Genomic DNA, 17,523 nt, shown 5'->3' with positions numbered 1-17,523 from the left:
CCTACTCTATCTTCCCCCTTCCCCTCTTCTCTCTCACTTTTTCCATGCCCCTCCTTCCCTGTCTTTGCTCTTTCCTTTTCTCCCACCCTGTCTCCTGTCCTCCTCCCTTACTCCCTTCCTCTGTCTTTTCCCCTTACCTCTTTTCTTTCATTTTCATGTTGTTCATGGGTATGAAAAGTTTATGTCTTCTACTTATGCAAATTAAGATAAAGTGTAAGGATTATACACAAGGGCTTATTTTGTTAATGACGGAAAGGGCCAAAACATGAAGAAGCGTAAGGCTGTTGGGGAATGTTCACAACATCCTGCAGGAAGGAAGTATGATCACATATGATGTTCATAATTTCTTACCTGGAATGCCTGTAACAGCAATAGTTTTCTCCTTTGGCTTCATGCTGTTTGGTCTAGCACTTCTCTCTGGTTTCTCCAGAATGAAAAGCCCAAAGGTATCCAGAAATAACATTTATTAATCAACAATAAAACACACAATATAAGAGGACTTATAAGTAAAACTATATATTTATAATGCTTTATTGATTTTTCTCCAGAACTCCACAAAACACTACAGACAGTAACAAAATAATTCAATAATGTTAAAAACTTCCAAGGTAATCATAGGACACTCTTCATCATATGCAAGTATCATCATGACCATTAGATACACTATTCAATGCTATCATAGATAACTTTCTTGAATAAAGGACATAGATTTTTAATCCGAGAATCATAACATTTACACTTATCCATTCACAAGAAAACAGCTTAGAGTAAGTGAAGCAGATCCCCCAAAATGACCTGGAGTCATCTGCCTGTACATCACTTCAAGATATTACAGTGTTAACAAGATAGAGGTCAACACACTGAAGAGAAATGTAGGGGGCTCACTCGGGGGAAAGAAGGAAAACTGGGCAATAGTTGAAGCTGTTTACATGTTTTCCATGGCCCGCTTGGCAAGATGCTCCCTCCCTTGCTCTGCCTTCTCTTGGGCAAGGTACTCCAGCACTTTCATGAGCATGTCTTCATCCAAGTACTGTCTGTTTAGAGGGTCATCATTCTTCAGGGATCCTACAGGGAGCCTTTTGCTCACCGCCGTCAATTTCTCAGTTTCCTGGGAGCTTCCTTGACCCAGGTGTTCCTTGATGGCCTGTTCGAGTTGCTCTTCTTCCTGGAGGTCATCTTCCGAGGAGCCTGGACTGGGCACTCTTTTCAGCTGGTTGGAATTAATGAGCTCGGGGTACTTAACTAGCATCCTGGCCAAATACTCTCCAAGTTCTTGGTCCTTGTCATTCATCAGGCTTTCATAGGGTGCTTGTTTGCTTTCAACATCTGGCATCCAGGCTGCTTTGGGAATCTGGCTGGCACTAGATTTGCCAGGCCCATAGGGGAGCCTCAGCAGAGCCTTGTCTTGGCTGTACTGATTGGGGAAGTATGAGGGCTTCTGATCTGCCACATTCTCCATCCCTAAGAGGTTCAAAATGTCCTCAACACTGAGTCCCTCAGGCAAGGCCTCTGTCATACCACGACCAGGTCCCTTGGGATACCCACCCTTGGAGAGCAGCTTACTCTGAAACATGTCAGGGCGGTCTATGTCAGCCTCTGGGATGTCATCCAGGTCAACAGGAAGCTCCAGATCCTGCTCCAGCTCCACCAACCCATTAGGCTTCTCTCCAACTTTGAGCATCTCAATTAAGTCTTCAGGGGGTATCTGCAAATTCCTGGAGATTTCAATCAGCTGATAAATAGCCTGAGAATCAAGTGGTTTCTCAAGAAGCCTGGCTGCCCTGTCCCCATTTTGCCCACTCTGTGACCTCCCACTGCCCACAGCATTCACTAACCTTCTCAAGTAGGTGATGATTTTGGAGGCATCCTCTGAGAGTTGGTCTTTACTCTCTTTCTGGTTATCTTCATCCTGGAGCCCCAGCTGCCCTGAACGTTTCATTTCTTCATTGATTTGCTCATTTTTCTCTGCATTCTCTTTGCTGTCTCTCACCTCTTCCTGGGTTTGAGTCTCTATTTTCTCCTCTATGGGGCTCCAGTCTTCTCCCCCCACCACATCTTCATAGGCAATGTTGTTGGTCTTGTACACGTCATCTTCATCATCTGTGTAGAGCTTTTGTTCCTCATCAACCCTCTCACGCTTCTGGTTGTTCGGCCCCGTCAGTTTCCCCAGCTCTTGGAACACAGACTCCAGGGTAGCGAGACTTTGGGGTGTGTATTGTTCTTCTACTATTTCATTTGTGCGCTTGAAGGGGTTTTCTCTGGAATTCTCTTCATACATCAGAGGGAACCGCATGTGCTTGAGTTTCTTCTCTGGCCACTGTTGAATCTCATAGTCATCAACCGTGTCCACTGGGAAGCTCTTCTCCGGACTCAAGGCAAAGGGCTTATTTTCCTTGCGGGCAGACTGAGGTTCATTTTCAGCCTGCCTCAAGGCCTCGAGTATTATCCTCATCCACTCATCTTCACTCAGTGCATCCCTTGAGCTCTCGGCCAAGTGACTTTCTTCACTGTTTTCTTTGAGCTGAAGGGGAACAGAGATGCCTTGATAGGGATTGTAGTCTGGGCTGCTTTCTTCCCTGTGAGCTTGTTGCCTGAGCTTTTCTATGTACTCCAAAGCCCTGATCATTTCAGGACTAGGAAACTTTTGGGCATTCTCCGATCTGAGATCTGGATCTTTCTGAAGCAACTGGTTTCGCTGGAAGGAAGCTGCTTCGGCTCCAGAGACGAGGAGAATTAAGTGGACAAGAAGCAGAACCGCTCCAAATTGGTGGGTCTTAGCTTCTGCCATGTCGTGAAGATTTCCTTAAAGCATAAAAACTATGAGTTAGCACAAATAATGCAAGATAGAAGACATGATGGGAAGAAAAGAAAAGCACCAGGCACAAGGGTGAATAAAAAATAATTTTATAGTATACCTAGGAGAGCTATTTAAAATTCATGAATACTTCCTATATAATCCTTACAAACTAACCATCAGAATCTATAGAAAAATAGTATTTACATCAGGATTGTCTGGTAATCTCTTGGTTTAAAAGGCAAAAATACTGACATGGGGGTTCTCAAATTTTGTGTGTTTCATTTACAAACTAGTAGTTTGACTTTTTTATCATGTTTTTTTCTTCAATAAAACAAGACTTTTAAAAATGTAATTACTTCAAACAGCATTCCATTAAAAGCAACCACAAAATAATTTCTTGAGATACATGCACATATACATATACAATTATGCCCACAAGGTTGTGTAAAAAAAGCCATTTGATTTATTCTCCGAATTAGTCATCCAATTTTGTTTTAGAAATGCTGCGGCTATATATGATGATGTAATACAGTATATTAGTGTCAATAGCACTGAGCACCTTGTACATGCCTCCTGGTTAACTCACCAAACAATAGCTCCAGTAGTTAGTTAAAAACCCCTAGAACCTGGGTTCTCCCTGGTCTCAGCTGGTTTGCTAAAACAATGAAGCTTTTGGTGGAAGCTTGCTAAACTAATAACCTACACTGTGTTAAATGTTTCTATGCTCCAACCTTCTAATAATTGTATTATGGCTGACTTGCAAAATGCAATTATGGTTATATTTTTCATCTTCCCTCTAGTGTGTAGTAAATAAACAGATGCTACAGAGAGAACATAAGTTTACTTAACTAGTCTATTTCTAGGCTTGTGAGTGCTCAGATTCAGTTTGTCTTATGTCTGTGTCTATTTTTGTAGGGACCTGTGAAATCTTAAGTGACTCACGCTGTTAGAAAAATCTTAAAATAACCACTATGTAATTCCCAATTTAGATAAACACAGACAATATGTTGAATTCTTCCTACTTAAAAAAAAATCTTCATTCATTTTTCTTCACCAATACTTTAAAAGTCTTACAGATGGATTAGTAAGAGGAATTCCTTGTACATTTCCTGTTTGGCAACGCTGATACTGGAGAAGCTATTTCAATCCCTACAAATCTCATGTAAACAAAAGCATGTAAATAGGTTTGCAAGCTTATCCATGACTTCAATATGTCATGTTTTTGTGATAGATAATAAAAGTTGTATGAACCCAATTTTCTGTTGGATTAGACATCAAAATATTGCTTAGCAGATCTTACTGATAATGAATGTTATAAATCTTTTAGAGCTGTCTAATGGTTGCAAGTATAAAAACGTCCTCAGCATAGATACTTAAACTGATTAAAATTACCACTAAGTAGGTTAGTTAAGCATACAGAGAATGTTTTCAAAATAAATAAATGCTTACTTCCAGTAATTTTATTCATAAAATTCTGAGTAAAATAATGTACTTTAAATATACTATATCCATATTTTTTAATTATTTCAGAATTGATTTAGCTTTGACAATTTTCACTGCTGTCATTTTAAATGTAATCTTGAAAATCATATTGAGTATATTTGCTTTGAAGTCATTATCTTGACATTTTCTTAACACATCTTAACATATAGATTACATGATTATTTGTAAAGCCATTGCTTTGGAGGAGGTTTTTTTCTATAGAATTAGAGCATAATGTTCATTGCAGTTTGAAACACAGTTCGACAAACATGGCCATTTCATCTTTACCGAACTCAGGTTTACTTTGGATGATACAATTATTGCCTTTAAATCTCAAATGACTTCCTGTCCTTAGGAGCATCTCTTAAAGCACTGAAAAGATGGTTCTAATAGATTTAATGTCTCATACAGTGTTTGATTTAAGTTTTAATTTTCTGAAATCCAAATGATAGGAGCGTTGCTTCTCCCTGGACAGATGTGATTGAATCCTCTTTCAATAAAAAAAAAATGTCTTTCCAGTGAAAGGAGCTGGGAACATTGTCACTGAAAACCAATACACGTGAATATAGCTAATCCAAACAACTCTACTAGCTAGGATAAACAAAAATAAATGTGTTCCAACCAGCCACTTCCGCAAAGTAACACATCAGCTTTTCCAGCCAAAGCACAGTAATTGCAATCAGAATCTATACAGCTCTCTGTGTTTTCTTCCTTGGACTCAAAGTTACCGTTTCTCATTCTTAGACACATACAACCTTTCCCTGAGATAACAGTTCACCTTTGTGAAGGGAGGAAATCAAGGTTCAAAATCATTCTAAGCTACTTTCTCAGGACTAAAATTAGTGCATAATAACCTAAGACCTTCTAGAATGTCCCAGTTCATAAAATAATAGTTAATTAAGGGTTCCCATAAGATGAATATCAAAGAAAAAATACAAATCCAAATTGTTTACCTCTGTGACTCGTGTGGCTAATGGCATATGAATCCTTATAAACTAACTGTGAAGAATATTAAGCATATAAGTTATATTCCCAGTTCTGTATCTGACTCCTGAGAGAAAAACAACACATTAGGAAAAGAATCAGAACATCAGGCTTGGTTAACTTTACATTAATCGGCGTGTTGACACTGAAATCCTTAACTTTTCCACTCTACTTGCCTACAGTTTTTTTTTCTCAATGACATTATAATTAATGAATATACTCCAGCAATCCTATAAACCATACTCACTCATTTATGCATGCATATAGAGTATCCTTGCCTGAAAAGCAGCAGGTTGCCCTTCAGTCGTTCTATCAATATAAGCTTGCCAAACTGTCTTTTTCCTCCCATCTGGGAAACCAAAGGAGGACACGCAATTGAGAACTTTTCAGTAAATTGAGGAGAAAGCAGTCTTACCTTGGTCTTGGAAGGTGTCGATGGCTCCAAGGGAGCTCCTCTACCGCTGGGTGAGGTCTCGGGCAGTTTCAGCACCGGACAGCTCCTCGGCTTATAGCGAGCCTGGGCGCCTGACTCCGCATTCCACGCTGACGTCACCGGCTCAGCCTCAAACCCCAGCGCAGGCAAGCTTTTTCAAAGAATCCGAGAGAAAATAATCACTTTAGATAAATTTTTTAAAAAGAGTTGCATGCTTACGCCACCTGCCTTATGCAGCAAAAACTACACCTTTCTTTTTTTCTTTTTTTTTTAATCAGAATCTCCCAAGACTCGAAATAAAATGTTCTGCACAAATTCCCTTAGATAGAAGAAATCTGTCAGCTAGACATGACTAATTGCAAAGCCATTTCGTCTGTGTTTTCACGCCTTGTTTAGAAAGGTTTCTTGTGATTGTTGCCACTGTCGTAGAGTTTTCCAGATAATGACTCTCTTTTTATTCTCGCCCAAAAAGAAATGCGTTCTCATTTCCTAGTGCAGACACAATGAACAGAACATTGTGGATATGAAAGACCATATTTCACGTCATATTTCATGTCTCCAGGCAGCATTCTTTTAAAACTCCTGTTTGTTTGAACAAAAATAAGTGAGACGCTTACTTTTTTTGTATGAGAAGCAACACAAATGCCTTCAACACAGTGGTTGAAAGGTGCCTTCACAGCCGTTCAAGTTCAGCAGCTGAAGCTTCGGTATGAGTCCATACAAATCTCTAACAATATCTGGTGCTGCAAGGAATCACGAAGGAATTGTGTGCTCAAGAAAATATGGAACCCTCTTGTCGTAAAGAGGAAATAGTACCACAAACATATTTGTTTTTCGGTTGAATAAGATGAGTTGAATACCTTCAATGAATGAGACCAATCCAAGGAGTAATCTGGGAGTTAATGCACAGTCTCTGGGATTTATAATTCATAGCCATGGTTATGCTTTGCCATAAAACCTCATTATGTGCTTTAATAATTTATACAGGTCTAAATTTTTAACTTTATTTTATTAAATATATGAGACCTCCAACCTTCTGTGTGTTGAAATATATTTTGAGAACATGAAAGAATCTTTTGTGAGGTCCTTTAAAAGTCTCTTCTGGCTGAACAATCACAGTCTGATTTTATCGACCCACCAACTAACTTCCGCTTATGAGGTATCAGACATATTGTGAACTACTGGGGACAGAAAAAAAATAAATATTGTCTGGCTTTAAGAAGACTTTAGTCAATGGGGGGAATGAAAGTAAATTGTTTAAAGGTACCAAGAAGGTGAGCCAGAAGGGTTTGTGGTTTACCAGCTGACTCTATCTAGTAGAGTAGGATGAAGGACGGCCTCCACATAAATAGGCCTAAACTGATCTCTGAGTTTCAGGTTTGTGAGACTTCTTACTCTACTAGATAAATCAAAGCACTGTTGAATTGTCCAAGTCTTGTGAATTTAAAATAAATAGTGTCATAGTTAAAACCTTATGAACTCAAAACAGTCTCACAGAAGGTGGTACTCACTGATCCTTGTTTGTTCCAGGAAAGATGTTCAGTTTTCCTCTATGATGAGAGACCATCACATACGGATTCACACAGAACTCACCAGTACATTCTAGAGTTATGTGGCCCGCATGCTGATGCAGTTATGCTTCACGGTGAGTTTCCAGAGCACGGTCAAGTGCCAGGCTGAAAAGATTTGAGTACACAGGGCTTGCTTTCAAGGCAACATTTTAGAGACAGCAAATCATTTGCTTGTATCTTAGCTCTATATACCTATGATATTCTCAGTCTTAACAAAGACCTGAATAGTCGGTCCAAGCTTCATCTAATTTTTTCTTGTCAAGCACTTTTATATGATTAGTTGAACTCACCAGTATCAATACAGCCTTAGAGAATTTTACATGGTTAATTATTTTGAAGGGATGAGTTGATTCAGCATAGGTCTAAAAATTCATCCAGAACGTCACTCTTGTCCAAATTAATTCACTCATACACTTATGAACTTGTTGGCTAAAGGCAAAAACCATAATCTTTTGGAGACAGGCTCTTAACTCTAACTGTCTTTAATAATCGAAAAGACAGGTTCAGTGGAGAGGCTCAGTAAAATGCTTGCTACTCAAGGATGAGGAACTGAGTCCAACCCCATGCTTCCATTTATGAGCCAGGGGCAAGGCATATAACTTCTATCCCCAGAACTGGAAACACAGAGACAAATAGAGTCCTGGTACTTGTTGGCCAGCCAGCATGCTATGTCATCAAGCTCCAGATTGGGAGGGGGGGAGGGTAACACAACTGAGGAAGAAACTCAGTGTGAACCTCTGACCGCTACACACATGAATAAATATACACTCACAAGAAAATACATGTGTGTGGACAGAAAAGCAATCTGCAGTGCATGGAAAACTTTGTCCATGTATTCAAGAAGTGAGATGTCAGGTGTAGGTTATGGGTCACTGCTGAGGTGACATACTTTGGGCTGCTATCCAGAACAACACACAGTCAAAGCAATAGTTGACATTGGATTAACCCTTTGATGTGGTAATATATACTATCTCCTAAAAAAAACAGGAAACTTACAAATTTTGGAAAATGCTGTCCACCAGCCTGGTTTCTTTTTAATAGTCTCTTCAGTGTGTTACATTTAACCTTCTCTAAGTCATGAAATTTTTGTCAGTACTTATTGGTTTCTAAATGGAGCTATTCCCCATGAGAAATCTCTTTAGAGAAGGTGCTAAAATGGAATAATATGTGGAAAGCACCTTTTGGTGGACATGAAATATTTGAGCATGTGCAAAGCACTAAAAATAACCCAGACTTATCTTATATCACTGAGCCCGAGAGAAGAACATTCCAAACATTCCTTACAAAAATTTAATTTTCTGTTCAGTCTGAGTTTCCGACTATCATGGCCTTCAAGCAATGAATCTCTGTATCATGAACATTTTCAACGTAATTATGCACTATGTAAGATAATGGTTTTTACTAAATTAGCTTGCAGTCTCACCATGGTGCCACTAAGTTCAGGTTAATCATTCACAATTTAAGTAATTAGAATAGACTAATTTATTTCTCTCAGCAGAATTTCTTTCAGTTTTGGTCACTTGATGGTAATATTGAATTTCATATTCATCTAGACAAAGATTTTGATTTTCCTCTCATTTTTACTAGCAATCCCCTACCTTAGTAATCATTTAACCCAGAACCTTTCTTCCACGTAATTGCATTTCTCATTTCATTTACGTTTCTAGGAAACCAATAAAGATCCTGAAAGCCAATGTGACTTATCTGTCCTTCTTCTTTATTCTATTTCCTTCTTTGGCCTTCTGTCTCTTAGCTCCATCGATAATACCCATGAGTTAAGGCCCTCCCAAATTTGCCGGCTTTAATGGTAGGGCAGGGCTGAGCCTTGCAGACCTCAGCTAGCTCTCATTGCTTATTCTCTGACTCCTACTTCTTTGCTTTCCCACCTTTGGGACCACTTGTGCACACCTCGGATGTTTTGCTTCCAGAATTTATCTGAACTTCTTTTAGGAATTCTATGTCTACTTCTTAAGCAAATATTCCTGTCATAAGGTAAAGTTTTAAGAAAATAAAAGACAGTAAAGAGCTCATACTATTCTTAAAGAAGAACCAAGTTTGATCCTCAATACTCACATCAGAAGGTTCGCAAGTGCCTGTAGATCCAACTCCAGAGGAACTGACACCCTCTTCCAGCCCTGTCAGCTTATGAGCTCGTGTGCACACACCCTCACAGACACACGTACACATAATTAAAGATAAAGTTTTCAAAAACAACAGTGAGGTATGCTTTTATCTCCCTTGAAAAGCCATGGCCCATCAAATTTCTGTTTGGGGAGTACTAAAAAAAATCAGAAATGGGGTATGCTTTTATTTATTTTAATTACCATATAGTAATTCCACAGATAAAATCCCACTGCTTCTGAGAGGTGGGATCTCTGTTAGTCACTGGAGCCCTGTGCCTAGCCCTGAGCCTTGGATTTAAACGCTGGCCAAGAACAGAGTATGTTTAATTGAAGTCAGGTTCTCTCCTTCCTCCTGCCAAAGCTTTATACAGTTCCTCTTGGAAGTTTCTAATGCTCTCAAAATGTCTTTATGCAAATAAACTGTCTTTATTCATCTACGTTCCAAGTAATTCTAGTAAATCAAATTTAGACCTTTTTTTCTTAAAAGGAAATACTTCTCAACAAACTACATTTGTCTATACTTTCCCTTATTTGGCAAAATTTTTTCCTAGTAGTTGAGTTCGGATTGGAACATCTAAGTCAAATGAATCCTTTTTCACCATTAATCTTTGTAATTTTGGTATTTGCCTGTTGATTTGCCACCTTATTGGTGGCTTTAGGTAAAAGTCAGCCTCATTTCTGGCTTCCTCCTGTGTTGACAGGTTTGCTTTGTGCAATAGGAATCCATTGTAAAATGACCTTGCTTTTGTCTACATAGGTATTAAAATGTGTCTCTCTCATAAACCGCCAATGACAACTTTGAAAGCCAAACAAAGCCAGGCTTTCCTCTCCATTGACTTTGGATTCCAGAGCCATCTGGTGCTTGGAGGAAACGCAGTATCATTCTCTCAATATGATACCACTAATATTTGGGCATCTGCTCCCTTAGTGGATTTCAGGAGGGAAGTTTGTGTCCTGAAAGCTAATTACTTTGCTTAAAACCACACAGAATATCTTAGTCTTTCATAGTCTCCTGACATAATCATTTTGTGAATCAGTATTTTCATAATTTACATGCAAATATTTCAATAGGGATATTTTCGGCTTGAAAAAAGAAATAGCCTACCTGCACTCTCCTGTCCTTCCTTTTAATCAGCAGCCCAGGGGGACATAAGAATATTCAAGATGACAGCAGAGCATCTTCTGAGTTAAGTTTAGCATTCTGAGATTCTCCAGATGACTTTTCCCAGTTCACTCAACCTTTGCTGGGAGTGCAGACGTTTGCTCCCTGGGAGAAAGGACTACATGACTTCTAGATGTGGCACATTTGCATATAGACAGAGAGGTGGGGGATGCATAAAGGATCCCTGCCCCAAAGCTTTCTCCCCCAAAACCCAGTCACTATGGGTTGTTATACGCATTTTTCTTTTTTGTCTCTGTACATCCTCCTGTATACAAGCACTTTGTGAAGAGCTGTTTTAATATATTGCTAGGAAATGATGGCAAGGAAAGAAGGGTTATGCATGTCCAACATGGATATGATTGTTTTCCAAGTATTTTCAATCTACTATTGATTGTGTCTGCGGAGAGAGGACCAATGAGTGAGAGGGCCAACAGTTCCACAGTGGGCAGTAACCCAATGCCTTCATGTGCTTCCCATATCAATTTTAGACAGTATTGTTAAATACTGAGTATTTTCCTTCGTCACCACAGATTCCAGTTCTGAACTCTAAGGCTATACCCAACAAGGTTCAACCGTGTTTTCTGAGATCAGAGTCATACACCTCCCCTAATTGCTTGCTTTCCCTGAGTGAAATGGTTTTATTAAATTTTCTTTAGGAATCAGTGCTGGGTCCTAACCCAAAGGCATATTCCTTTTGGATTAATCCAATAGAAGACTAAAATTACATCTCACTACCAGTGAATATCCTTCCTCCTGGTCTCTGTGATCCTTGAATATACATTGTCTGCTTTTCTTTAGCCAGCTGCATGCTCCAAAGGAAGCGAGTTCCTCAAGAGAACCTTCGTTGACTACCTAGTCTTATCTAAATTGACATGAGCTAAAGTCATCTGAGAGGCGAGAACCTCAATTGAAACAATGCCTCTGCAAGATCCTGTAGGGCATTTTTTTAATTAATGATGAATAGAGGAGACCCAGCCCACTGTGGGTGGGAAAACTTCTGGGTTGGTGATCTTGGGTTCTATAAGAAAGCAGAACAAGCAAGCCAGAATGAGTAAGCCTATAAGCAATACTCCTCTATGACCTCTGCATCAGTTCCTGCTTCCCAGTTCCTGCCCTGTTTAACTTCCTGTCCTGACCCCCTTCAGTGATGAACGGTAATGAGGAAGTATAAGCCAAATAAACCCTAGCCTCCCCAACTTGCTTTGGTCATTGTGTTTTAGCTCAGTAATAGCAACCCTCGCTAAGACACCAGTTTCATGGAAACACATCTGTCTCACAGCGTGTGATTATTACACTTGTAATGCTAGCTTTCGTCCTATTGCTTGCTCACTGTCTTCCCAGTTGGTTCAGTATCTCTTAGGTCAGAAGGTCAGGAATCTTGTTTTGTTTCTCGCACAATCTACACAAGATCTATCCAAACCCATGCTTTAAAATAATAACCTCAGCAAGCAAACCTATCAGTGGCTCAGCCCCTTACCTTCTCAATGCCCTTCCATAATTAATTAAAATAGCTGATCCCCAGTTTCAACCATGAGAGTGTTATCTTACAGCTCATTTCTGCATCCTTCCCATGTCTTCTACTCTCTCGCACATGACTTATTTCTCAACTTCTGCTAATTCATCCAAGTTGCAGCTTTCTGATATACCCATTGTTTTATATTTCCTTACCTATTCAATGGCTTCTTGTCTGCCTCTCCAGTGCCTCCCACTTATCTCCTTTCATGCATGTCTTTTTATTTCAGGAAATTAGGTGCTGACACCTTAAGATAAGTAATTTCTATTTCTAACCTGAATCAGGTCTCAAGCGTTATTGATTCGATGACTGAGATGTTCAATAATAATAATAAAAGAATCAATAATATAGTTTATATCAGTTGACTATTAAGCACAAGAAAGGGAGTCAATTCTGAAATGCATCACAGCAAATCATATTTAATATTTTTTCATCATGAGCCTCTCCTGTTTACTGGTATTTACCAGGATAAGTTCCCACAGTTCAAAGTCTCCCATTGTTTATTTGTTTGTTTGTTCACTATTTTGTTTCATTTGGTTTAGGTTTTGGTTTTGGTTGTGGGTTTTTTGTTGTTTGTTTGTTTTTGCTTCTTGTGTCTTTCTGGTCCTTTATCCTCTCCATCTTCTCGGTTTCACTGTCATCTGCATCCTTCTGCCCCTTCTTCTGTATGATTTTGATTCATTTTAAATGTTTTACTTGGTTCATCTTTTTCATGACATTTTTCTTAATTAGTATCCAACCCAAGCATCTAGTCCTCCATATTTATGTGAATATGACAGTATTCTTCCCCCAGCACACCTCCCACATGAGCAGCTTCAGAGACTTACAGAGAGATGCTTCTGTGAGTCTTATGATCACAAGATGCTGTAGCTCTCGGCGCATGCCACCAGACATTTGTGTTTCTCCTTGCTTTGGGGTCTTCAACTCTGACTTCTTACACTCTGGGATCAAGTTCCAGCCAATGAGCTTAGCATAAAATGACATATTTCACCACTCACTTTCCTTCACCAGAGAGGCAGGCAAGGTCCTAGGACTGACTAGCCCACATGACTCGGTTCCTAAGAGGTTACCAGGGACAGATGCCTTCCAGATCTTTCACAGCTATGAAGAATAAACAAGAGGCCTGGAGAGATGGCTCGGCCACTCACAACCAAAAGAAGAGTGAACAAGAAATACAACTGTTTACACAATGAATCTCCATGGATTATATGCCACTACATATACTGTAGTCTTTCCTGGTAGTTAAAAATGTTGAATTCAGCTGCTGCAGAGCATCTCTGTAACACAAATGTCCCCAATCTTGAGGCATGTTCTCACTCAGGGCAGCATGGAGAAACCGGGCTCTTACATTGCTTTCTCACAGAGGTTCTTATACTCTAGGTTCCCAGAGGATAGACATCACCTCCACGAGGCTATTGCAAATGACTTTTCTCTGGGTATAGACACTACAATAAGTAACAACAATTTATGCAATCTGCAGCTCATTCCGTGTACAATCCTCTCGGATGTAGGAAGAGAAACTCGGTTGGGGCTTAGTACCTCTTCATCATATTTCAATGTTTGAAAATCCTCTCTCTGGGCCCTGGGCTCTGAACTTCCCACAGCTTACAGGATCTAACCAGATATTTATTAACAATTTTACATTTTGTTGGATTTACGGTTTGAACTGGTATAGATGATAAAAATTCTCAGGTTAAGGCACTGATTAAACCTTTTATTTAGGATTCACAAGGCATTTAGCATAGAGAAATATTAACACAGAAAGTGCTCACACATAAAAGTGTCTGATTTTATGGAAATATTGTCTTATATGGGAGCTTAACCTTGGAACCAGCTTAAAGCGCATTTTTTATTCGCATCTAGCAATTGTGTATTCTCCCTTCATTCTTCTTCCTGTATCCAAGGGCATTATATGTTCCATGACTCAAAAATAAATCTTTAAAAGAACGCGTTTGTTCCAGAGCACAATGTACTGAAAAACAAATTCATTAGGTAGCGGTTTTATGGGACTGAAGATCGAATTCTGGATTTCTGTTTAGCTGTGTGTTTTAAGCTCCTTCCTCAACCTCCCTGGGCCTCCGTTTCTTCATTTGCCCAAAGTAGGAAGTGTTAACAATACCGAGGGGCCTCCAAAGATGGCCCAAAGGATTCAATTATACCGGCAGGGTAGGGAGGCTTTGGAAAGTTCCAAGCATTCTGCAGAGGCACACCTGATTATCATTCACCTCCCAGTCCCAGAGAATTCACTGAAACGGAGCCTGCTGTACATGAATGTTAAAGCTGTAACCAACCTAAAAAAATCATTTCCTTGGTACTGATGTGATTAGAATCGATTTCCGGACTCATTGCCAGGCGAGCCATCGGCGACTTCGCCTCAATTACAAGGAGGAAAGAGAGAGATGTATGCGTGATTGCTGGAGGCATGCGGAGGTGGTGCGTCTTGGGGAGGCTCCCTTGATTTCAGCCAGGCTTGGCGTCAGAGGGGTTGGATTTTAGGTGAACACGCAAGGCGAAGTGAGTCACGCTCTGCTGGGACTGTGCAGCTCTGAGAAATCCGGGGCAGATACGAATGAAAGCGAGCCCCTCATTCAGACCCCTCAGCTCAAGGCTGGGTTCACGGGTTTAATCATCAGTCTCTGTGCAGCCTGGCTTGGTGGAAGCAATTAGCTCATTACACATTCATAGAGACACAGCCATTCATTACATTTCTCCCCTGGCTCTGTCCTAATGAGGCTCCGGAGCAAGGCTTAAATGTCATGACGCTTTTGCGTCTTTTTCTGAAGGGAGAGATACAGGATGCTGATGACGCAGTCACTCTGAGTAACCGGGAAGGCACCTTGCACACCACCCTGGGGATGAGAGCCATATCGACGACTGCCAGCCATGTTGGCTGCTCCGTCAATTAGAGGGGGTCTGTGTGAATGAATCCCTTCAGAGTCCCTTTTTAGATATCTGTTTCCTGACCCTAGCAACGCAGTCTCTAAATTACCTGTGTCTGAGTGGCTAACATCCATCTGTTGAAGGTAGAGACAGGTTTTCTCCAAAAAGCAGCCCAAAGCCAGAAATAAATTCCTATTTTCCTATTGGTATTGTAAAGTTCTTCCCCCGTGAAGCCTGCTTCATTAATCTCCATCTTTGCCAGAAGCCAAGAATCATCCATCTATTAGAAGGAAAAAACGGCTAATGGGCAGACTTTGGTGCCAGCCTGCCTGGGTTAGAACCCTGCCTTGGTCTTTTAAGCAGTGAGGAGCCTTGAGTTACTTCATGATTCTCTCTGTGCCTCTGTTCCCTTTTCAGGGAAATAACAATCATCAGAATAGGAACTTCACGGGGTTTTGTATGGCTTCAACAGTACAGTAAGCATTCGGTAAATACGGCATGATTATTACAGAAACACGGTTAATGATGATTGTCTGTGTGCCAATGTTCCTACCATGAATCATATTAAAACACAGGGTAGGAAGAGTACAAGGCTGTTAAACACTGGAGTCTGTGTAAATAGAAGCAGTGAGCCGAGGGACACCGGGATTGGTGCTGCCTAGCAGGGGTGGAGATACCCAGAAACCTTTGAATTTAGCCAGCAAAGCTAGCCAGCAGCTGGCCTGGAGGATAGGAATGTGTGTTTCATCTCAGCTTCTTCACCAGTCTGGGTCTGGTCCCACTCAGTGCAGACGAGTTCTGAAGCCTTCTCTGGGGTCTACATCTCTGCTCCTCCAGCTGGTATTGCATGTGTCGGGAGCTAGCCGGGTCCCTGAGCCCGAACATATCAAACCAAATTTAAAAAAAAAAATAATGACCAGTCTTTGGACAAAGAGGCCATGATATTCTGTCAATATATCCCAGTGTCTGGGCCTTAGAATTTTATTCTAGAGTTTTTACCAAGTAGCCATAATGGTACACGACCTGCTTTTCAGAAGTTCTTAGGAGAAGAAAGTGAAATGTGTTCTGCAATGACAGTTCATGTTTATTAATTTTTATATATGCTACCTCTTTTATAATAATATATCTTTACATATAACCTATTGGGAATATTATATAATAAGTTATATTAACTATCCATTTTGAGATTTTTTTTAAAAGTGATTGACAGTTTCCTGTAGTTCATACAAATACCGTTATAACCTTGTTGACAAGGAACCTGAGGTTCAAAGTAGACATGAATAGACAGAGGTCGCCTATGGTCAAACTATCTAGCTCTGATTTTTGGAAATATCACTTGATACTTCCTATAACTATAATGGTATTGGAGGTTTAAATGAAATCCTGTGTAAGGCACCCAGCACCTCAGCCTGTTGCAACATTCTTTTTTCTCTAGCAACTAGCCCTTGGTGAAGGGAGGAAAATAGAATATTCAAGCTGATCCCCACTTCTAAGTTATCAAGGGGTTGGGAAACTATGAACTGGGCCTCATGGTAGGTACTCCAGGCAGAACACCAGATCTGGCTCCTTTCCAGAAATTAGAAAGAAGGAGGCATTTTCAGTAGCAATTCCACAGAAGGCTAGATCGGAGCCAAGAAAGTCAACCTAAATCAATCATGGTTGTTCAGGAAGTGGACAGGAGAGAGAGAGGCTGAGCAAGAACCTAAATGAGTACACTGTAAATTGGGAGCCCATGAAAAACAGAACCTGGAGGGAAGGGCCACTGAGTTACAGGACAGGGCAGCTGGGCAGGGACACTTACTTGGCTTTTCTCTCAGTTGCTGCTTCTCTCCCCCTTGCCCTCATTCTTGCTATTCAGCCCAGGCTGGCACCAACCCAAGATTCTTCTGTCTCCTGAGTAAACATTAAAGGTATAAGCCACCAAGCCCATGGAGCTCCTTGTTGGTTTTCTACAGATCTAGAGCAAGCTGGTCAGGTTTGCTTAAAGTGATCACTAGGAAGTTGACAAAACACAAGAAAAACAGCAAGTAAAAAATAATGTCAAGAGCAGCCCATAGCTAATGTCACTTACAGCCATTTCCCAGAAGACATAGGGATAGGATTGTTTTCCAAGACGTTGCTCTGGTACTGTCTTCTGGGCCAGCTGCAGAGAGCTGAGCATCATGTTATTTGTAAAAACTGTCAACAGGAAACCTTAGTACTGTTATGTACCTAACCTCCAATATCACTATTTTATCCAGTTTAAAAATGTGATTGATTGGTGACATGAATTTAACCTTGAGAATTTGGTGGTCATGGCTTAAATAAGTGGATTCTCCACAGAATAAAACTACATCTACCTAGAGGTTGCTGGACCACACTTCTGTACAATTGAGCTTCACTTAACCTTCGTGATTTTCTTCCTCTAAGTCTCCCCCACATGCTAAAAATCTACTGGAAACACTTCCCTCCCTTAAGAGCCATACTGATAGTAGCTACAAAACCCAGCAAGGCAGTCACTGGCTTTGCCACATTCAGCTTTGCATTGTTTTGTGACCACCATTTCTCATTTAACTGTGACATCAACTTCAACTAAGAC

The 17,523-nt window shown here is 40.3% G+C and overlaps 1 protein-coding gene across 2 annotated transcripts; it reads right to left on the bottom strand.

Annotated features, from left to right (window-relative positions):
- Positions 1–509: 509 nt before the first annotated feature.
- Scg2 (secretogranin II) lies at positions 510–5,754 on the bottom strand. 2 transcript variants are annotated; one of them, XM_050161047.1, is made up of 3 exons: positions 5,679–5,754; positions 1,836–2,802; positions 510–1,715 (listed from the first exon to the last, which is right to left on the bottom strand). In XM_050161047.1, exons 2-3 carry the CDS (start codon positions 2,786–2,788, stop codon positions 926–928), a joined length of 1,743 nt encoding a protein of 580 aa, XP_050017004.1. In that variant the 5' UTR covers positions 2,789–2,802; positions 5,679–5,754; the 3' UTR covers positions 510–925. The 2 variants fall into 2 exon arrangements, with proteins under 2 accessions (XP_050017004.1, XP_050017003.1); XM_050161046.1 differs by having other exon boundaries at positions 511–2,802.
- Between the last annotated feature and the right edge of the window lie 11,769 nt (positions 5,755–17,523).

The sequence above is a fragment of the Alexandromys fortis genome, unplaced genomic scaffold (genome assembly GCF_014885135.2).
Source record: "Alexandromys fortis isolate MF-2015 unplaced genomic scaffold, M_Fortis_MF-2015_v1.1 scaffold_98, whole genome shotgun sequence".
In the NCBI taxonomy this organism is placed as follows: Eukaryota; Metazoa; Chordata; class Mammalia; order Rodentia; family Cricetidae; genus Alexandromys; species Alexandromys fortis.
Note: the sequence above shows the minus strand (reverse complement) of the source record. Positions and strands in the feature narration are given on the sequence as shown.